The sequence below is a fragment of the Hyposmocoma kahamanoa genome, unplaced genomic scaffold (genome assembly GCF_003589595.1).
Source record: "Hyposmocoma kahamanoa isolate Upper Pololo Valley unplaced genomic scaffold, ASM358959v1 202, whole genome shotgun sequence".
Taxonomy (NCBI): Eukaryota; Metazoa; Arthropoda; class Insecta; order Lepidoptera; family Cosmopterigidae; genus Hyposmocoma; species Hyposmocoma kahamanoa.
Genome location: NW_020653726.1, coordinates 10,955,359 through 10,978,652, shown reverse-complemented (window position 1 = coordinate 10,978,652; position 23,294 = coordinate 10,955,359). Strand labels below are relative to the sequence as shown.

General features: G+C 37.6%; 2 protein-coding genes across 5 annotated transcripts in view; one reads left to right on the top strand and one right to left on the bottom strand.

Annotated features, from left to right (window-relative positions):
- The window catches only part of LOC113226773 (juvenile hormone esterase-like), a 26,953-nt gene extending 15,595 nt beyond the window's left edge, over nt 1-11,358 (top strand). For 2 of the 4 annotated variants that reach the window (XM_026459506.1, XM_026459505.1), the window contains exons 2-4: nt 5,759-5,894; nt 9,744-11,038; nt 11,108-11,358. In XM_026459506.1, the coding sequence (XP_026315291.1) occupies nt 5,769-5,894; nt 9,744-11,038; nt 11,108-11,285 (1,599 nt within the window). In that variant the 5' untranslated portion in view covers nt 5,759-5,768 and the 3' untranslated portion in view covers nt 11,286-11,358. Of the gene's footprint in view, nt 1-111; nt 131-5,758; nt 5,895-6,863; nt 6,940-9,743; nt 11,039-11,107 lie in introns of those variants that run through there. The other 2 variants (XM_026459507.1, XM_026459509.1) reach the window with 2 other exon arrangements.
- A 3,377-nt stretch (nt 11,359-14,735) lies between these two features.
- Nucleotides 14,736-21,704, bottom strand: LOC113226923 (splicing factor U2af 38 kDa subunit). The gene is made up of 5 exons (XM_026459728.1): nt 21,458-21,704; nt 21,012-21,166; nt 17,068-17,225; nt 16,518-16,717; nt 14,736-15,319 (listed from the first exon to the last, which is right to left on the bottom strand). The coding sequence occupies exons 1-5, from the start codon at nt 21,499-21,501 to the stop codon at nt 15,103-15,105; spliced, it is 774 nt and encodes a 257-aa protein (XP_026315513.1). The 5' UTR covers nt 21,502-21,704; the 3' UTR covers nt 14,736-15,102.
- Between the last annotated feature and the right edge of the window lie 1,590 nt (nt 21,705-23,294).

Sequence of the window (23,294 nt, the reverse complement as noted above, 5' to 3'; positions counted from 1 at the left end):
TCACCCCGTTCCGGCTTGACGTCGCGTCCCGGGACACCCTGTATACCTACAGGCAAACAAAAGATAATTACAAATGTTCACACATAAATGATCTCAAGGAAAATCTCTATAAAGCCATGTCAAAATAAAGGTAAATCCAGTATAAAACTTCATAGCAAATGACTTGCTTTGTTTGGAATAGATTGATGTTCTAGAAAGAAACCTCTCGTTAACAGAGCGAAAATAGTGAAAAGTTAAGAAGTGTAAATTTTTTGATCGCGCAATTCAAATTAACTATTCCATGTTAGTGTAATATTTATTCGGCGTCCGAACGGTATGGCCCATTTTTCTTTTTATATCACACTGAAGTATGTAAAATAAATTGTTTGTATATTATTTGTATATATATTTGAAAAAATATTCAGAATCAACTGTGTGTACGCATTTTTAGAGTAATAAGTTCTCAATTCGGTTTCACATGAATGCTACTAAATATGGATATGTTTTGTCAAAAATTGATGCCCTTATGGCTGATGAAGTCGAACACATCATTGCCAAACCACCTGAAAAAGATAAATATTTGTACCTAAAGACCGAGCTTATTAAGCGTTTTTCGACTACAAGGGAACAGCGTGTCCGGCAACTGTTGAGTGATGAACAGTTGGGCGATCGAAAACCCTCTGTTTTTCTTCGACACCTGCGTTCCTTGGCTGGTACTGGCGTTGGTGATAATATTGCGCGAACTTTGGATGCGCCGGCTCCCTACTGAAGTGCAACGGATTTTAATGGCACAAATGGACTTACCTTTGGAGAAGGTGGCCGAAATTGCCGACATTATAGTGGAGACTCTCCCGTCATCTATGCCCTTTATGGTAAACGAAGCTAAAGCTAGGCCGTCAACGGATTTGTCTGCAATATTGCACTCCATTGAAGAGCTAAATAAAAAAGTCAACGTCCTCAGCAACGACCGCGCACGCTCTTTTACGCCTAACAGGCGTTCCCAGTCTAGGTCCCCGTCGAGGTCAACATCCCGCCTTCGCTCAGAGCCGCGGCTATGTTGGTATCATAAGAGGTTTGCCAATAAGGTGAGCCATTGCAACAGCCCATGTGATTGGAAACCCGACCAGCAGGGAAACGGGAAGAGCGGTCAGTGAATGCGGCATCTGATTGCAGCAACCCCGGCCGCCGTTTGTTTGTTATAGACTCTAGAACCAGCCGTCGATTTTTGATTGACACCGGCTCAGATATTTGCTGCTTCCCGCGACATCTCCTCAAGGGCTCTTACAGTTCTACGGAATTTGACCTTCGCGCCGCTAATGGAAGTGCTATAAAAACATATAGCCCTATCACTCTTTGCCTTAATTTAGGTTTACGCCGGGAATTTAGGTGGAATTTTGTCATTGCGGATGTGGCTTCTGCTATAATTGGATCCGATTTCTTGGCCCATTTTCACCTCTTACCTGATTGTCACCAGCAACGTTTGGTAGACGGCAGTACAAAACTGTCTGTGCATGCTACATTGACTAATATAGATCGAGTCAGCGTCAAGACTATATTATCTGATTGCGACTCACCTTGGACAAAAATTCTCCAGGAGTTTCCTGTGGTGACGAGACCACCTGGTGTTTCTAGGGAAACAAAACATTCGACAGAAAATATTCCGTCTCGCACCTCAAAAGTTGCTAGCTGCGAAAAAGCAGTTTACCGATATGATTCAGTCTGGGACTGCACGGCAAGCAGCCTTTGCACATAGCAAGGAAAGGAGAAAATGGCTGGCGCCCTTGCGGGGACTACCGCGCCCCGAACGCCAGAACTATCCCTGATCGATATCCCGTCGTATATTGCAGATTTTTCCCACAGCCTTACAGGTTGCACTATTTTCAGTACTTACTTACGACTTAGTGAAAGCGTACCAACAGACACCCGTCCACGCAGGTGATATTTGCAAAACGGCAATCACGACACTTTTCGGGCTGTACGAGTTTCCGTTCATGACTTTCGGACTCCGAAACGCTGGACAGACGTTCCAGCGTTTCATGGACGAGGTCGTGACGGTATCCTGGACTCCAGAAGAGCACGCCCAACATTTGCGTGCCCTCTTCCAGCGTTTGTCCGACTATGACATGGTTGTGAACCCATCCAAATGCGTCCTTGAATTGGAAGAAGTAACCTTCCTGGGCTACCGTATTTCGAAAAACGGTACCTGCCCACCACCTGATGCAACATCTCTAGCCCACCCGGTGCCCGACGCGAAACTTGGGTTATTCACAGATGCTTCGTCCAGTCATGTCGGTGCATGCTTACAACAACTTTGTGACAACCACTAGCAGCCTCTTGCTTTCTGTAGTAAGAAACTTACTCCCCGCCAAACCATTTGGCCGGCTTATTACAGAGAGCTTCTGGCGGTGTACGAATCTGTCCAACATTTCCGGTATATACTCGAAGTTCAGCATGTAACAAACTTTACGGATCATAAGCCATTGATATACGCGTTCTCTCAGCGGCGTGAAAAACTGCCTCCTGTACAGCTCAATCAGCTGTCGTTTATCTCGCAGTTTACTACTGATGTCGTGCATGTCCAAGGCAAAGATATTGTCGTGGCTGACGCGATGTCACGCGTGGAGCAACCAAACGATTAGGAACTACAGAAAATTATATCCGACTCGTCATTAAAATTGCAAAAAGTTAACTTACCTGGCACTGACGTCCACATTTTGTGATTTTTCCACTGGCAAAGCACGCCCGTATATAACACCGTCATTTCGCCGCGCTGTTTTCGCAAGATTACACAATCTCAGTCGGGTGACTGCGCGAGGCGCGCGAGGGTCTGCGCGATTAGTGTCTGAACGATTTGTGTGGCCTGGCATTCAAAAAGATTGTCGCAGCTGGGCCCGTACGTGTATGGCTTGCCAACGATGCAAGGTCATACGGCACGCGGCCACTCCTCTCGGAAATTTCCCCAGTTCCACAAAACGTTTTCGACATATCCACTTGGACATTATTGGCCCTCTCCCACACAGCAAAGGTTACCAGTACTGCCTTACTGCTGTGGACCGCTTTACACGGTGGCCTGAAGCCTATGGTGGGTATAACGGCGGAAGAAGTTGCTGAGACTTTCTTCAGAGAATGGATAGCCCGTTTTGGAGTACCGTCTCTGGTGACGACCGACCAGGGCCGACAATTTCAGGCAACTCTCTTCAAGGCCCTCATGAAACTTTGCTCTGCCAAACGCATCCGCACCACGAGTTTCCACCCGTGTGCGAATGGCCTAGTCGAGTGCCTCGACAGCTAAAAGCTGCCCTGATGTGCCATCAAGATTCCTGGCACAAGGTCTTACCTGTAGTACTTCTTGACATGCGTGCAGCTTTGAAAGAGGATCTGCAGACATCATCCGCCGAGTTGGTGTACGGGGAACTCCTGTGCTTACCCGGTGAGTTCACTGCTAACCCTTCACCTAGCTCTATCGCCGAAGATGCCACTAGCTTGGCTACCCAGCTCAGATATTACATGGCTCAATTACGACCTACTCCGGCTTCGCGTCACGGTCAACGTTCCACGTTCGTTTTTAAAGACTCGAATTCGTCTTCCCATGTTTTTTACACGACGACACAGTTAGAACATCTTAGAAGCCATCCTATACCGGACCATATAAGGTGATTGGCAGAAAAGATAAAACTATCACAATCGCCGTGGGTAATAGAGAAGTTTGCGTGAGCTTGGACCGAGTTAAACCAGCTTATATCGACACTGAAGCTCCGAAGCCATCAACTGTTGGCGGTCCAGCTACTACCAATCTGACGGTTAATTCTTCGGCGCGTTCTCAAGTTGTGCCTCCCACTTCGAAACCTTCCGATTTTCTTGCTAAAAAAACCTGAACACACTACGCGCTCCGGTCTAAAAGTACGATTTAAGACTCCCTTCGACCTTTAGCCTGCCCTGTATGATTCTTTCAGTTTCTTTTCGGTGGGGTTTATTTACTTATGGGTGGGTGGTGTAGCGAACCACATTTAAATTCGCGCGCCCTCAAGTTCATTCAACTGTGAGACGGCGCCTGCGAGCACCACTAACCAATAAGAGAAGAGAGGTGAAAAAGAGAGAATGTCATGGCGGCTTCGTGTGTGAAAAACGTGGTTTCAAACTTGTAAAACAATCTTGCGTCTTTTTTAGTGACTATACAAATTACTATAAGATCGGTGTTCTTTAATTCACATCCAAGAACCCGACAAGTTAATAGAGCACATGCTGTCTGCGTGATAGTATTATTTATTTATTTATAAAGCATTGGCTTCAGAGCCATCAGCTTAATGGTAACAAATAATCAAGAAACGCACAACGTAATATACATAAACTAAAAATTAATTCGTGTAAAAATGTAATGTAATTATTGAAACCCGCCATTTCTCAGGGTCGTAATCGTATTCTAGAACTCGAAATACGACCCTAATGGCAGGGACTTGAGTACGATTTTGAGTGCTTTAAACCATACTCAAATCCTGACTTGAACATTGAGTAGAGTTCTAGAATACGACCCTCACTCTGCGTGATAGAACTAAGTTTGCTTATTTGGTAATGAACTATTGTTATACAGTTTGAAGAACAAGGACAACAATATGAAATTGCGTATATAGCTATCATCATCGTTTAATCATCGCCGCGGGGATATAATAGCATTATCGAGGCGGCATACCACTGGAGTAAGATATATGTACTCGTCTGTGTTCTAAGAAAAAATGTAAATTTGGGAAAATTAAACCAATCTCAATAGAAAGCAATCTGTTAATGAAAATACTGTACCTGTTCAAAGTTAAAAAGTTTATAAAACGAAGCGTTCCAAATCGTCCCAAACCACTTAAGTCGTGTCGAACAGAGCTGCTGCGAAAGTTTCTAGAGTATTTGAATAATTAACGAAATTCCAGTTTCATCTAAGATGAGGAACAAACGACTCTACCATTGAGGTCCAGCGCAATTATATTATCTTGTAGAGTACGCTTCGTTGACTAAAGGATGATAATCTAACAGGTACGGTCAAGAGCACGTCAAGCTTGACACTCAAGACTTAAATCCAACTCTATGCCGCTTACGATACGAACGGTCCAAAGTACAAAATGTCAAGCTTGATGTGCTCTTGACTGTACATACCACGTTGAATACACGTCTCAAAAAGGTTTTCGCCCTTATTTCTAGGCAACGTGGCACAACATTGCTATTTTTAAGTACTGCTTTCTAATTCAGTTTATTTACTCTGCGTAAGTAATTTTGTGGTTCTACCAGCTACCCTCCTCCGTTTCTGCATAATACTCTATACTCGTGAACAAATCAAAGTCTTGCTCGTATTAAATGTATCATTCGTTGTGTCTGCACTTTGTACGAACTAATGTTATGAAGTTGTAGACCATGAGTCATAATACTGCCGTGCTTACAATATTAACAGAGATTACGGGCTGGTACCAACAGTATGTTTGAAATTCATATAGACTTACTGTTCTTATCGTAAGCACGGCAGAATATAGCACCGTTATCAACCTCTGACAATAAGGCGTTAGTCTCTGTAGGTACTATTATACTATTTCAGTTAGCAACTCTCTAAAATGTAAAAGCGGAAATATCGATTCACTTCCTCGCGCAGTTAAGAAAATCACCTGATCTCTTGGCAGCTAACCAATGACTACGATCTATTTTTAAAATTTTCTGCGTAGGCATCAACTTATAAAACTACAAATCGTATAGTACACAAATATGAATTTTAATTATTATTTACATAATATTTTTTTCTTTGCAGTGTCTTCAAAATGCCATTCGCACAAATCGAACAAGGAAAGCTGCGAGGCGTAGTTTGTGAAAATAATGAAGGAAAATACTTAGCATTCAAAGGAATTCCATACGCAAAACCGCCAGTAGGGATATTAAGATTCAAGGTAAGCGAAACCATAAATAAATATAGGTACATAATTCGGTATAATTTTTTTAAGATGCATCTGCTGAACTTTATATAAGGAAAAACCTTTAGAGCTATTTGTATTCTATTCAATATTTTCTTATTTCCATCAAAAAAAAGTATACAATTTCGATTACTTTCCAAAAAATACAGTTACCTTCATTTGACCTTCTATGCCATGTTAGATATTTACTATTATTACGCTTTATCTTATTTCGTTCAAAAAATGTATACAAAACGTCATTTCAATTTAACGTTATTTATAGATTATAAAGTCTATAAAGCTGTGATTGGCTTCCGTCTAAGTGCAAATCAAAGACTTAATTTATGGATCACCTTATTATAGAGTTGATAGTTCTCCCCACAAAGTAGAAAGATATAGTGTCCTCCCTATAACTTATAGGTTATGAGTGGGGGTCGGGACGTCCAAAAATAATGTGATAGAATGACGAAAAGACTGACATTTTAGAAATTCACTTTACATGTACCACGTGTACCACGGATGCGCACTTCGATATACCAATATTACAAATTTACACCTTATTGGGTTATGTTAAGGATTATTTTAAGTAAAAGTAGAAAACCGAGTCACGTGAGCTCGAAGTAGTGGTCTGTCCTTGTCTAACAAGTTGCCAACGCTAAATAAAATCATCTTAGGTAATGTCTAGTCTATTAACTTTATTAAATTTTGGTTAAATAAAATGAGCTTAAAGGTAATATGGTTTTACTGTAATAATACAAAAAATATATATCAACATTGAAACCTTCTTTTATGAAGTAGCATATCAAATAAGTATAGTAATTTGTAGAATGAAATAATATTAGTAGTTTTGGCCATCCATAAGTGGCTACATTTTCTGTAAAAATTAAAAAGTTACAAACAATATGGCTGGCTGAAACATGAATGAACACCCTATTAGAAAGAGACGCATTACTAATTTGAAGCCTCTCACTCGCCTCGTTTTATTATCTTAGTGCGCGGTCCAGTACACAAACTACTAATATATAACATACAAGTCCGTCATGTACGTGCATACAAATAACATTAAATTAAAATAACCAAAATAGTTGCCTTAATTAAATTGTTTATTTTTCCCTTAGTAAACTGAAATATGTTTTTTTTACCATACCGAATTCTACTGGATTTTGTGGTTATTATTTTGTAGGTTAGGAAATATTCTGTTGTTGTTTCCGCATTTTTTAAGCAGTTGGCTTTGTTTGTTATGCCCTTAGGTTATTTCGACCTCTGGTTGTTTCGATGATCATCGCAAAAATACATTTTACTAATCTAATTAACCTGTCTTACACGCGGTCTCGTGTTACATACTTAGCTGACATCGACTACACACGGCGATGTTAGCCGAGTATTATGTATTTACTACACTGTTATTAAAAATTAAAAAATAGCAAATAAGCATTTAGAGTCTGATAAGACTAGAGTACTAATAATAAATAATAATAAAGTACTAATTAATATGTTTTACTTTATTCTAATTTCTATTATTAATTAATAATAAATTGAACTTAATAAAAATTCATTCAATAAAATAATTTTGTGAAACTTAATGTAGCGTAAATTGCAATGTTTTCTTTGTAAAATTAAAATTAAGAATATCGAATTCTTAGGTTTTCGCGATTGTTACACATAGGAAATGAAACTATTTTTTCGGATTTAATAAGGTATTTAATTAATAACTATTGTAACTATAGTGAAAAAATAGGGTGGTTTGTATCAATATTAAACATAACTGGTTGAAGACTGTACCACCTCAGTCAACTGTGACCATGGGACCTGTAAAGGGCCCGAAACGTCGATTTGTTTGAAAAAAACAAATATACGCGATTTAAATCCGGAAAAATAGTTTCATTTCCTGTCTGATAAGACTATTTGTTACTTCTTTTTAATGCCTAGGGCGTGCTTTATACTTTGTGGAAAATGAAAACACAGGCAAAAATCTCTTTATAACTAGGTTATATATTTCAAAGCACTTATACCTAAAAAAAATAAGTTCTTACAGTTGGTTTATGGCTGCTACAACTTGGCCAAGATATTTCTTTAGGCACTGTTATCTGTGCTACGCATAGATTGTGGTCTTGGCCGATTCCCCGCTGTAACTACCGCCTGCCAAAATGTTATTAACACCAACACCTGTAGGTAACAAAGTAACTATTTTTGTACCAATTTAAATTGGATATGATTCACTTTATACGCTGTATCGACAGAACACTAAATCGAAGGTGTATACATTGACGTGCACTATATCAATGGTACGCTACATCAAAAGTACGCAACATCGACGGTATACTACATCGGGAATCTTACAATTTTGCTTGTATGAGGTAATTAAATTCCGTAAAGTTTTTGTTTACGATGTCAGTAACTAACAGGTCTATATTGCCTTTTGTTTTTACTCTGGCGCAATAGGATAAGATAATGTAGGTATGTTCACATAAAAACAAAAGCCTATCACAATTTGTGTTCTCTATAGGGAAGTATAGTAGGAATAATATAGTAAAATGATGAAAACAGATATAAAAACAATTTCTTTTTATTTTACTTTATATTCTTATACTGACTTTAAAAAATGTTGTATGGCCTGTTGTATATTCTCTTTTTATGGGTAGAAAACTGTAATTTAATTGTTCAAAAATCATTATTAAACTATTTAGAAAAATAATAATTGAACCAATTCTGTATTCAAGGGGCGTAATAAAAAACCAGTAGCGTAAAAAACCAGGGGCGATACAGAATTTACTTAGGTACCTAATATAAGCCCAATTGTAAAATATATTTCTTTTGCACCGGGACTGGGTGAAATTTGACCCTCCTTTCTAAAACTATATGCTGTATTGTGAATTTGTTGGTTTTGGAGGTTTTTTTATTGTGTATTTATGTAATTGATATAATGTATGTAGTGTACTATCTATCGATGTACGATTGACAATACTCTCGATGTAAAGCCACCACCGATGTAGCGTACCATCGATATAGAGTACCACCGATGTAGCGTACTTTCGTTGTAGCGTAACATCGATATAGCGTAACGACCAATCGATGTAACGTTCTCCATACAAAGACCATTGACGTTACGACTTTCGATATTGTGAATCATACCCACTTCTATTTCAAGCTTTGTGGTTTTTGCTTGTACCTACGTTTTGTAGTGTAAAACTACGGACTTTACCATCGTCATCTCTCTTACTACACATTCCTAGGAGACGCCCTTACTATTCCTGATTCCTGAAAGAGTTCCAACTAATATTTACTATTGTATTAGTACCTAAATTACTTAAATTAGCCATTATAAGCTATTTTTCTCACTTTGATAGTTTACTCACTTTTCATGTCTGATCTCCAAACCTTGCTAGTCGCACACAGCTGTCAATCGACAGACGGCTGTTGCAATAAATAATAAATAAAATAATAAAATAATAAATGCGACTCGACAAGCACCGTCGTCGTGCTACGGTTTGCGACATACCAATATTTCGCGCTTCCATATCGTATCTCGCACAAGTCGCGCCCTGCGCTAGCACTGCTGATACTTGAACAGTTATGGTACTGCAGGTACAGAGCGCCTTAAGCATATTGATTTACGAATTTTGTTATTTTATATCAATGGCATTTACTAGCAACAATAGGTTTTACAATATTAACAAACAACAATAACAATATTAACAAACAATATTAACAATATTAACAAAACAATACTAACAATATTAACAAAACAATATTAACAATATTAACAAAACATGCATGTAACTTAACTTACTTTACCTTTCAAAAATTGCTAAAAATTATTCTTTTTTTTTTGGTTTGTGTACGCAGGCGCCAGAACCTCCAGAGCCATGGGAAGGAGTCCTAGATGCCTCGGAACATGGCCCCGTATGCCCGCAGTTCAACGAGCGCTTAAACCGCATGGAAACCGGCAGCGAAGACTGTCTCTACCTCAACGTCTACACCCCGGGTGGAGCGACCGCGTCACCTCGCTTACTGCCTGTCATGGTCTGGATACACGGCGGCGCATTCTACACCGGCTCTGGCAACTCCGATTTCTACGGTCCAGAGTTTTTCATGGCTCACGATGTCATTTTCGTCACATTCAACTATAGACTGGAAGTATTAGGTTTCTTATGTCTAGATAACGAGGACATACCCGGAAATGCAGGTTTAAAAGATCAGGTGGAAGCCTTGAAATGGGTCAAAAAGAACATATTTGCTTTCGGTGGCGATCCGAACAACATCACCATATTTGGTTGCAGTGCCGGTGGTAGTTGCGCTTCCTATCACTTAATATCAAAAATGAGTGAAGGTTTATTTAACAAAGCCATTTTTCAAAGTGGCGTATGTCTTAGTGATTGGAGCTACGATTTAAATGCGCGTAATAGAGCATTCCAACTGGGAAAATTATTAGGGAAAGAAACGGAAGATCCGACTGAATTATCAGAGTTCTTAAGAAGTATACCTGCATCGTCTCTTGTGAAAATAAGTCTCCCAACGGAAGTAATTAACAACATAGAGGACGTTATATTATGGAGACCTGTGATAGAAAAATCTGATCTCGATGTAGTAAAATTCATTACAGAACAACCTCCAGATTTAGTTACCAAAGGACAAATTGTAGACGTCCCTATCATATTGGGATATACATCTGGAGATGGAATCGAAATTTCTAGGAATCTACCTAGTCTACTGGATAAAGTTGGGAAAATTGGTTACTTTGTGCCTAGAGAGTTAAAGCTCAAATGGTCATCGGACAAATTAGAGGAAGTAGACAAAATAATTCGCAAGTTTTATTTTAACGGTGAAGATGTGACTATGGATAAATTGCAGGCAATGACTGATTTGGAGACTTGTAGGCTATTTTCTTACAATATTCAAAGGTGGGCGAAGTATCACTCACGGTATTCTAGTCAACCTGTGTTTTTGTACAAATTCTGCGCAGAAACCGAAAGAAATATTGTTAAGAAGTCTTACGACATGAATGACATAAGAGGAGTCTGTCATGCAGACGATTTGCATTATCTTTTTCACGTAACGTGTCTTGACGTACCGCTAACAGATGATTCCAGAGCCGTTATAAAGAATTTCGTTCGACTGTGGACTACCTTCGCCTGTACAGGGTAACATATCGAGGTTGACTGTGCTACACACAGCTTGCATTTACCTTAATAATATTGTTTCTTTTTCAGAACGCCCACGACAGCAGATGATTTCGAGCAATGGAAACCTTTTAAGGAATCAGAACGTAATTGTTACATTATAGATAAAAAACTTAAATGTGTACAAGACGAAGACGCAGAAGTTACAACATTCTGGGAACAGATATACGGAGAAGAAAATACTTGCAATGTTAATGGAATATCGTGAGAATATATTGATAGAAAAAGAATAGAATATTTACAAATTTATTAATGAGCTAAAAAAGAAAATATAGTAACACTGAGATGTTTAATTCAAACGACAACCATGGTTATGTCAGCATTAAAAATAATAAATAAATTTAATGGTAAAAAATTTAAATTGTCTACAATTAAACGAACTGAAATCAAATAAAAATATAATAAATACAATACAAAAATCGAACACTCAGAAAAAATGGAAGGAATTTGTGTGAGAGTGTTCGATCTTTATTAAACTATATATATATATATATTAAACTTGTGGAGTAATTTCACATAAAAATAATTTAATTCAATAAAAATTGAAATTTAATAATGTCAATAATAATAACAATAATAAAAGTGAAATCATAAAAAAAAATTATAATTAAAATTTGGTAAGGTCTTGTCGGAATAAGTCCCGTCTGGCCTTGCTACCGCCGCAGCTCGGTACTTCACTAAAGGTGGACGGTGGCTGCGATGTCTTCAAATAAGGCCTGCGGGAATACCACCATACAGTGCGGAAATGCCGGGGCAGTTGGCACGGTATTTTAACACAAGCAAGTACTTACATTATAATGCAGCAACCTGTGAATAGATGTTCACTGTAAGTATTGGTGTGGCTGATCAATATCAGAATGGAGTTACAATATGAAGCCAACAAAACATGATAATTTCGATATACCTTCATTTATTGTTATAAAAAATTAAGGTACGAAAATTACTAAGCATAAGCAAACGACTTCACTACATCTACTATTGAAATTAACATTTACACTGCCCAAAAACACGACTTCAAAGATAAGCACTAACTTATAGCTAAGCACGGACACAATAGTTCCATACTTACCCTAATCCGCACTATAATAAATCCGCACGCACCCTAAGACTGCAAACTTCCAAAAAGAATATTCGATCATCTTTAGTATTATGGGAGACTAAACCGAATGTCTTGGGAGAGGAAAAAAGGGTACAAAATCGCTCCAGACAGAGTAAAAGACAGCAATAACCAAGGACAAAAATAAAAAGTTCTCCAAAAAACAAGAACACAGCTCAGTGACTGGGTGCTCTGGTCCTAAAGCGGCATACAGTCGAGCACAAAAATGTTGTGTTACGTCTCACTTCTAAGCATGGACTACCAGTTAATATTTTGTATTCCCTTATATTTACTTTCCACAATGTATGTAAAACGTTGCTACACGAAAGGGAGCTCTAAATGCGAATGTGCTGCAATTATAGTGTTGTGAGTAAACTGTAACAGAAATACTTATATTATTATATAGTTCTGACATTCCATGAAAATAATATATTTAATTAATATGAATTTTAATTAATTTAATTCTTCGCAAATATATGCTTTTATGGACTTTTTTATAAATCAAACCTGACGACTCGTGTTTATGACCACAGATTGGAAATAGTCTGCATATTATTTTGATTTCTGGTTATGACGTGTTGTACTTAATTAATAATTCATATTTTATTATGTAAACCAAAGTACAAAAACTACAAAATTAGAAAAGTAAATTTAAACTTTATTAGTAAGTTAGTTTGATAAGTGGGTGTTTTATGGTACATGTTACTTATAGTATATGTAACTTATAGGAAAACTTCATGAAGGTATGTTATTTTTTAATAAAAGTAAGAGCAAAACGAAGTTATTCATTCTTACAATTTATTTAATTCCTTACACAAGATTATGTACTAGTAGATTGAAAACTGCAATTCCGCACAATTTTACAAAATTAATTCCAATTATTCATAAAAGTTTGTACAACACGAAAACGCAATAGTGCCTTAATATGGAAACCACAAGTTCATATTGGAGTTACAAAGTAGTTCATTTATCTTGTCCATAAATTGGGAGTAACTTAATAATTGCATCCACAAAATTGATACTTTTGAATAAAACTTGTGGAAACCTAAAAACATGTATGACTTCGATATTTTCGTACACCCAGTGAATTATGAAAGTATGCTAGATTTTGTTTTTCACTTGAAGGTAAAGCACTGTCAATCATGTAACAAATACGTTTTTTTAGATTACAATAAGTGCCCATGTTGCGTGCAATGACAGGCTAAGTCGACTGACAACAAAGTTTTTTTAGACTTCACCTACTGGAGAACAGCTACCCATTATTAAGTTTGACAAGGGAGAACATCTTAATCATGTTGCTGTTAGTTGGTGATGGAGGCATAGATTTAGTATATCCATAGATTGACCCTGAAATTTGGAGACGAGACCAAAACAAAAATATATCTGTGTGCGTATAATGTGCATGTGTGCAAGATAAATAGTGTTGCGTCATCCACTGATTTAACTTTAATATCGATTAACATATTACACCGGCATTTCACTTCGTCGTATTCACCAAAATGTCTTATCGCAAGACGCCGAGACGTTAATTAACTAATTAATTCATGATTCAATACAATAAAAATTAAGAAAGCTACTATCACCTGATACTATCGCCGATTTGTTGTTGACTACACAAAAATCCATTAATTGTAAGACATACCGACATGAATAATTTGGTTACAGAACCAGAAAGTAGCTTTACTCTTTACTTGCCTCTAAAGGAAAAGCATTTTTCCTCAAAGTGTTTGCTACATATTTTTGAAAACTTTTTGTGAACCCAGTCTTCTCTCTTTAGCATTATAAGCCATTACTGTCGTACTTCAATGTTTTAAGGAAATCTGAATCAACAACAATATTTAACATAAAAAAATGGGTGCCTCAACCACGCTATTAATAGAAATTTTCGTTTTAATGTAGACAAAAAATAATGCACTAATGCAATATTAATAAAATATAAAGTACTAAAACCAGAAATTTCTGATTCAATAATATTAAGTATGAAGATGATGATTGAAGCCACGCCTTTGCCTTTCTTTTTTGCAGTTAATGACATCTCGATCACATATTATCGATTGCGTCAATCTCTATGAAAGTGGGGTTATGAATTTCAGAAATTCACGTATTTGATATATTTTTTAATTGAATTCGTATACATATGAAATGAATGAATAGTATAATGTAAAATGATACTATTTAAGTTTAAATAAATAAATTTGGGTAATAACCCAAATGTAAAATTATACCATTCAAGTGCATTAATAAATGCACTTTAATGGATATATTTATGATTACATAAACGGATATATTTATGTAAAAAACTTTTGTGGTAGTGCCTTTAGACAGCTAAAAATTGAAATAGTTCTTACATATGAAATGTGCAATACTGCGAGTTTTCCTTTTTAGATGAGTTACATCCGGGCACTGAACACGTTACCATGACTAATAAACGTCCGTTTAACACTATTTCACATTTTAAAACCAATTATTTTTAAAAAATAAACGAAATTTGTTTCGTTGTCTGCTGACCCTAGGTTCATACAGGCTGATAGCGTATAATGAAGTGGTCTCGTCTACCCATCTCGCTCTAACATACGTGTATACTAACGCTCTTTCACTTGCATTGCCAATCTATGGGTACCTATATACTAAATCTATGGATGGAGGGACATAATAATACAACTGAACTAAAATGTTATTTCAATTAACATCATTCTTACCGTGGAACAATTTTTCCATACTATATCCTTCTCCATTAACCAAATTAAATTTAATATGCCTTATGCGGTCATGTCTCGCCACGGAGAGGTCTAGTGTCTTTGACAAATGGTCTCTGTGCAGTAGACTCCAGAGGCAATGCATGATCTGTTCCACTTGGGTGGATAACGAGCCTCCATGTTGATGCTGATGACATGAGCAGCGTAATCTACGTACGAGAGTGAGGTGTGCGTTAATAACGACCGGAGCGCGAGTTTCGTGGTGGGTCTCGGCGGCGCTCGCGCGATCGGGAGCGCCGGCGCCGCTCATTCCGCTCGCCGCCCCGCTCTCCGCCACGCTCTCCGCCGCGCTCTCCGCCGCGTTCACCGCCCCGCTCACCGCCTCGCTCAGGCCGATCGCGCGAGCGGCTGCGAGATCGGCGTCCTCCCTTACGCCGGGAATATAGATATCTGGAATTGCAGAGAACAAGGCACAATCGGTTATTATATTCCATCTCACATAGGATGGGTACTATGACATTTCCAATTTTCATGTTGCTCACATACTATTTTTATTAACTAATCTCTCAACCAAGTTTCAAAAGGAAATAGTAAATTTGTTACAATGTACTACAAACAAATAATATTTGTTTCTTTTATAATTTTACGTAAAAATTACAGTATATTAAGTAGACAGAAAATTAAATGACATAAATAAATTACCCCAATTAATTAAAACGGAACATTTATCCATAGAGATTCACACCACAGAATCGATAAATCGAAACGGCTATTATGTATCTCGCGTTAAAATGATGTGGGTAGTTTTCTTTTGGTTTGAGCTGTGCGTGATGTTTTTGGAATAATCGTACAAATTTCGTTTCGTTGATGTTAATTGTATGGTTTGTAGTCCCCTTTTTATTTAGTTGTTGATTTTTGATTTGTGTAGTTTTTTAGTAACTTAATAATAAATAAATAATAAATAATAAATAAAATAAATAACGCGCACACTCAACATAGCCCCGCACTAGGTAAACCCTGTGTCGCGGGTGCCATGGACACACATATAGACAACCACAAATTACACCCAAACTCACGAGAGAAATAATTGTAGGCCATACAAACATTTCTCCCGGCCCGGGAATCGAACCTGGGACCTCTGCGTGGCAGTCCGGCATGGTAACCGTTCGGCCACTGAGGCAGTTATATATAATAATAACATAATAATTGAATCTTCTTTTTTCATCAGATCTGTGATACATTTAAGCACTGGAACTGCATACACATGGGTTCCAGAGGCTTGGTGACAACCTATTTTTTTATTTGATTTGATTTTAATTTTGTTTATCAAATGATGAATATGATGATAGTTTAAGAGCAAATGCTTCTTAAATTATCATCTCCGAATCGACGAAGACAGTTTCGTTACAAATTATCTCGATAATATATTTAAATCAATTTCTTTTCATTTGATTTTACGTCACTACTTCTCTAGAAACTTAAAATCTCAAATGTCACTGTACCCATGCTATATGAAATGAACTATAATGAAATGTAACTGTGGTATTCTGTATATGAATTACACAAAATTATTAGTTCAACAAGAACAAGTAAATACGTCAAACAAAATTACTGAGTATTACAGAATACAAGATGCAAATAAATCTACCTTCTTAGCTCCCTTGATATAGGTTTGAGATGCATAAAATTGCAGAAGCCGCTCCGAGTGCACTCGCCCATCTCATATTGGCGGCAGCAAGCCTCACGAAAATCCGTCACAGGAGAGAGTTCAGCGTACACAGGCCGACCTCCAAACCAACGATTGTTTAGATCGTTCACCGCTTTCTCTGCATCTTCTTCGCGTCGGAACTAGAATTTTTTAACATTTTTTTTAAATGAATTGATTAATTGTTTTACATAAAATCTACAATAAATTTGTAAGTTAAACATGCATAATTATGAGGTAATTACCATTCAGTATGCTGTAATCTTCCATAGAACCAATTAACATAATTATGTAGCATATAATGTATATTATAGGTTTGAGTGAACATGAGGCTACACTATACGTTTTTCAGTTTCATGTGTTATTTTACTTGAAGTTTAACAATAAATAAAACTTAGTGCAAGATATTTGCACAGCGTATAAGTACCTAAAAACTTTTGTACACCCTAATACCAGTCATAATAAACTAGGAATAAAAATGCTTCAACCTTACCTTAATGTAAACATTTCCGACTAGATGGTCACCAAGGTTATCGCAAACATTCATTTCTTCAATCTCGCCATATTTATCTTCACATTCTACAAATACATCTTCAAAGAAGTTGTCATAGTGCTCCTGCATTTCTTCGTCAGACACATTAGCAACTACCACTGGAATTGAAAATAGTAATTTAATTTAGATTAAATTACTGTATGACTTATGACTGTTATTATTTTTTCAATGTGGCATGAAGATAATTACTTAGACACCACCACACAATTTTCACATTAGCATCTAACATTTCTTTCAAACCCCACGGGGCTATAACGCAGCAGCAGTAAGGCAATTGTAATACATGTGACATTATAAGTCACAATGCTGAATAAAACTGTGTAATCGCAACATTTCGACTGTATTATGTAATATTACTGATGTTGTAGGAATTTGCAGCCATTAATATTCGCCAGGGGACCATTCTCAGATTTTACTTGTGCGTTTTATTGTGTATTAATCAAGATAGATAAGTTAAAGTGATTTGGTTTTGTCTCCAATGACTGTACTTGATTTGGATCATACTTTCTGGCCCGAACTCAATAGCGAAATGATCAGTTGAACTGATGCTAAATACAAATAAAAGTGTTGTCATTATTTATGACACTCACGTTAATACTCCCAAATCATTCAATACTGGGGTAGGATTGACGACATTCTGATACCATTCCAATAGTGTATTACAAATTACATTCTCCTGCGTTAATGCCTACGCAGTTGGGCGCCGTACGCAGGGATGTAGGAATCCTGGGGGGTTGAGCCCGAGAGGGGTGGGGAGGTGAGTGAAGGTCTATATGCTGTCGGTCACGCACTCCCCTGGAAGGGCCCCCACTCCCTTCTAACAGCAAACCGGCACAGAGCACGCAGAGGTCCTCGACCTCGACCTCGGCCAAACGTGCCCGCCTTGACGAGACAATATCTCTTAGAGAACAAACGGCAAAAGGTTGAGAGGCCCGCCCAGCATCGAACCTTCGCCGAGGCCGAATAAGAAAAATCCTAGCCAACTCAAATTCAACTGATTCGATACGCAAAATAGACAATAAATTCACAACTTCCCCTGCGGAAACGGAGAGAACCCTACTGGAAGCACATTTCCCAGGATGCAGATTCGTCTGAACAAGTAGTAACATACGAATAAACAAAATGGGCAGTAAACGCCTTTGAACCATACAAAGCTCCGGGCCAAGATGGAGTGTTCCCCGCACTCCTACAATGAGGCGGGGACACACTGATCCACCGCCTGGTCGACATCTATCGGGCCTGTCTACCATTCAGCTATGTGCTCCATAGCTGCAGAGAAGTAAAAGTCATATTCATACCGAAGCCAGGTAAAAATGACTACACAGACGCAAAATCCTTCAGGCCAATCAGCCTCACTCCCGTTCTTTTCGAAGACATAAAAGAGAGGTTATGGGTCAGAGAACTGAGGGACGGAGCCCTAAAAAACATACCATTAAACGGAAACCAACGTGCATACAGCCAAGGCAAGTCCACTGAATCCCTACTGAAGGCCCTAAATGCCGTTGCCGTTGCCGAGGCCATCAAAAACAAAGCACTCTGCCTAGGAACCTTTATAGACATTGAAGGAGCCTTCGATAAAACGAAATTCTCCAGCATACAATCACCACTAAGAAGACACAAAGTGGATGAAGTGTTAACCAGCTGGAGCAACATGCTCAAACAAAGAACAATAAGAACAACAGCAAACGAGACCCCATGGGCCGTAGCATAAAAGGGGTGCCCTTAAGGAAGTGTACTGTCGCCGCTGCTATGGAACATGGTCGTAAATGATCTCATCACCAAACTAAACAAGAACATTTCTATACAGTAGGCTATGCTGATGACATAACTATACTGATGACAGGAAACTATGCCAATACAATCTGCGACATTGCACAAGCAGCACTCCGGATTGTGGAAAGATGGTGTAAAACATATGAACTATCGGTAAATCCAACAAAGACAGAACCAAAAACAGTTATGTTTACAAACAAATGACTACTGGGTAACCACCTAGTACCCAAACTCTTCAGTACAGAACTGCAGTTATCAACCGAAGTCAAGTATCTGGGGGTAACACTGGACAACAAGTAGAACTGGAACAAGCACCTGGACAATAAAATTACAAAGCTACTATCACCTTCTGGCAGTGCCATAGAATGGTAGGTAAACAATGGGGACTTTCACCCAAGATAACACTATGGCTCTACACAGCGGTGATAAGACCAATGATCAGTTATGGCGCGATAGTATGGTGGCCACGAACCAATCTGACGACCGCAACCGACAAGCTGGACAAATTCCAAAGACTAGCTTGCATGGCGACGACGGGCTGCATGAGGACAACTCCAACTGCGGCCATCGAAGCGATGCTGGACCCAGGACCACTCCCACTGTAAACAGAGCAGGCCTTTTAAGTAAAGGAAGTACATAAGGACCCCACATACAAAAATCCTTTACATAACTGTTAAAGAGGAACCGCTACTGGAGGCAGCTGTGGATAGGATCCTGAAACAATACATTTTTGACAAAAAATACAAGATACAATTGTTTGAAGATTCCAATGAAGGACTGAAGTCAAAGTCAAAGATCATTTATTCCATAAAATAAATGTACACTTGAAAACGTCACATTTACATTACATTACATTACATTAAGCTACTGCTCATTCACTACGCTGATTTCCCTGAGAAGAACGAGCAAGAAACTCTAGGGATTGCTCTTTTCAAATAAACTTAAATGCTATGGAATACACTTTGAATCAAATTTGTGTGGATTCTGCAGCCATGTCGTCTTTCCATACATCTTTATCCAACACGCAGTCTTCAATTATGTAATAAGACATTTCAATCAAAATATTTTTAATGTAGTTTTTAAACTTAGGAAATGATAATCTTAATACATGCTCCGGAATCTTATTGTAAAAATGTATACCGTTCCCCATAAAAGAGTCATTTACCTTGGTTAAACAAAATCGTGTGTCGTACCATGAATTTGGACTTAGCTCTAAGGTTAATATTATGGATATCTTCTTTCTTATTGAAATTATGTATATTTTTACGGGCATATAAAATATTTGAGTAAATGTACTGTGATGCCACAGTAATGATACCAGTGTCCTTAAACTTTTATCTGAGAGAAACTCGAGAGCCTAGACGGTACATAGAATTAATCACTCGTTTTTGCAATACAAATATGGTATGAATATATGCCACTTTACCCCACAGGAGAATCCTGTAGGACATTATACTATGGAAGTAACTAAAGTAAACTGGGCTAGCAGTATTAACATCGGTAAATGTCATATTCTGCGGACTGCGTATGCAGCGGAGCTTAATCAGCTGGCCAGACAAACACCTTTTTAATTTAGGTATCACGGACAGCCCTCTATGCAGAGCGTGTATGGAGGGGGAGGAAACGGTCGCGCACATCCTACTACAGGGCTCCGGCGTGGCCAGCTATGGGGCGGTACCTTGGGCGCTACCTCCAAGGGGAGTACCGTGGAGTGCCGAGGTTGCTGTTTAATTATTGATTTCACTCAGGCATAAAATTTGTGTGTGTGAGTGCGTATGTATGCGTGTGTGTGTGTATTTAATGGCTTTGTGTGTGTTCTTAACCATAGCATATGGCAGAATATCTACAAGGGAAATAGTCCTCTGAAGCCGAGTCATAGATTAAATTTTCTATTTCTTGAATGTCTAATAAATTAATTTTAATTTTGTTGCACTAATTTTTGGCTGAGTAAATATAAACTTCATTGTGAAAATTAAAGGCGTGCTGTGAACAAGTTGCAAATTTAGCATTGATTTCTATTTTTTAAGTCCTTCCAAAACAAAGAAATCATAAAAGTGAAAATTGAATTAATCAACAAATAGGTCACAATGTACATGAAATCAACTACTTACAGTGGCTTCCATCTGCTGATTTTGCAGAGTTCTGTGGGTTCACATACAAATTTTGCAACAATACTGTTTGTGAGAAGGTTGGCTTGTTATGGATACGAGAACATCGATCCCCGTGACGACATGCTCCAATCTTGAAGTAGAAGGAACAGTTTACTCTGAAAGCAATAAAATTACACTAAAATACCGCGACGTTGAAACTAACCTCAATCAGCATAACCTATAAAAAGTGTTGAGCCTACAATAATAAGAAGTTCTACACCTATATGTACGACACATATGGATAATTGGATGAAATTCATTTCGGAGTCAGGAGTCACAAAATTGTATGATTTTCTCTAATCCGTTGCCGCTTGTCCACGACGAATTAAACATCTAGTACCTACCCAATAACGGCTGTTGCTTAAGATCTGCCAAGTAAACTATGAACTAGCTTTTATTATACTTACTTATCTTTTTCAGTGCCGAAGATAGCAGCTAAATACTCTGCCATTTTCGGTAGAAAGTCCCGTAACTTTTACTCAACAATGATAAATATTCAACTGTAAGGAAGGAAGTACACGATGAATACCATTAAGCTGAGTAAGTTTAGACAACGATAAATGTTCTGCTTTCCTACGAGTTACCAAATTTTTGGCATTTTTTCTACAATTTCAGTTATAACAAAAAGAAATCTTTCGGAAATCTCGGAATTTTGGACGCTTTTCCATAGACAAGCTACCTTAACTTTTTATTTTTATTCCATCGTTTTCGTTCAGTATCTTCAACTTTTGACAGATGTAAATATCAAATGTGGCAAAATCCTGGACCATAGATACCCAAACCTTTTGACTCGGCGCCCGCTTAGGGTCGTATTCTAGAACTCTATTCAATGCTCAAGTCAGGATCTGAGTATGATCTCAAGCACTGGAAATACTACCCTAGCTCAAGTTAGGATTTGAGTGTGTTTTAAAGGACTCAAAATCATACTCAAGTCCCTGCCATTAGGGTCGTATTTCCAGTGCTTGTGTTTCCAGTGCAATACTGACTTGAGCATTATTAATAATTAATTAATTAAGTAATATTGATGCTCAAGTCAGGATTTGAGTATGGTTTAAAGCACTCGAATTCATACTCAACTCCTTGCCATTAGCATCGTATTTCCAGTGCTTGAAATCATACCCAAGTCTGCTCAAATCCTGACTTGAGCATTGAGTAGAGTTCTAGAATACGACCCTCAATGCTCAAGTCAGGATTACACTGGAAACACTAGCACTGGAAATACGACCCTAATGGCAGGGTCTTGAGTATGAATTCGAGTGCTTTAAACCGTACTCAAATCCTGATTTAAGCATTGAGTAGAGTTATAGAATACAACCCTAAGACAAGATAAAAAAATTTCAATGCCCGCCACCACAAAAAATAATTGAAAACACGTATTTTTATAGCTATACACAAAAATCACAAGAAAAAATAATGTACATAAATTATGTAGTGTCGTTCATATAGATAAATCAGCTTTTTTTTTTCAAATAAGGTAGCACCCCTAGATAGTATCAATGCCCCCCAATTGCTTCTGATGCCCCAGGACTTTTCAGCGCTTAATGGTAGGGACCACTTTGATAAATTATGTCTTAGGCTATGGGAAAAAATATAGTAAAAATCCGAACACGGATTTTATTCACTGATTCTGGCAATTTTTATTTATTCTTATTCTTACAAGCCTAGTGACCGCCATAAAGGAAATAATAATAATTGTAAAAATCTTGCAATTACCCTATGAGTAAAAACATATTCGGAAAAATATTTATTTTCTCTGAAAAATATGTTCCATTTTCTAGCATTATCGCCAGCGTTCTTCTACTTGTGAAAATAAATGGCAAGTAAAATGATAGTGTGACAGATATTTAATTCAATAATGATAGTGATAGGTAGTGTTGGCTCACAGACTACTTAGTGAACTACGTTTGGATCTTAAAAGAAATTCCATTTTAAAAATATATTTTTCAGAAAAATTATATTTTTCTGAATATTTTTCCAACATTTTCCTTTAATTTTCTCATTTATGTTGATACCTATCAAAAATTGAAATTACTGAATGAAAACGATGGATCCATTAGAAATGTTTTTTTCGCTGTTGTGAAATCATTTTAAATCTCGTTTTTAGCTAAACAAGGTTAATTTTATAATTATTTTAAAGGCTATTTTATAATTCAAAATTTCGAAAGATATTTGTAAACGTCCAATTTTTCAAATTTTTCTAATTAGTCGGGATTTTTCCAGAAAAATGTTCTCTATTTGCAACTT

Coding starts and splice junctions, on each gene's coding strand:
- LOC113226923 (XM_026459728.1), bottom strand. CDS start 21,501: ATGGCAGAGTATTTAGCTGCTATCTTCGGCACTGAAAAAGATAA. Junction 16,718..17,067: donor TCGGAAATGTTTACATTAAG/GTAAGGTTGAAG, acceptor AAAAAATTCTAG/TTCCGACGCGAAGAAGATGC. Junction 15,320..16,517: donor ATATCAAGGGAGCTAAGAAG/GTAGATTTATTT, acceptor CTGCAATTCCAG/ATATCTATATTCCCGGCGTA.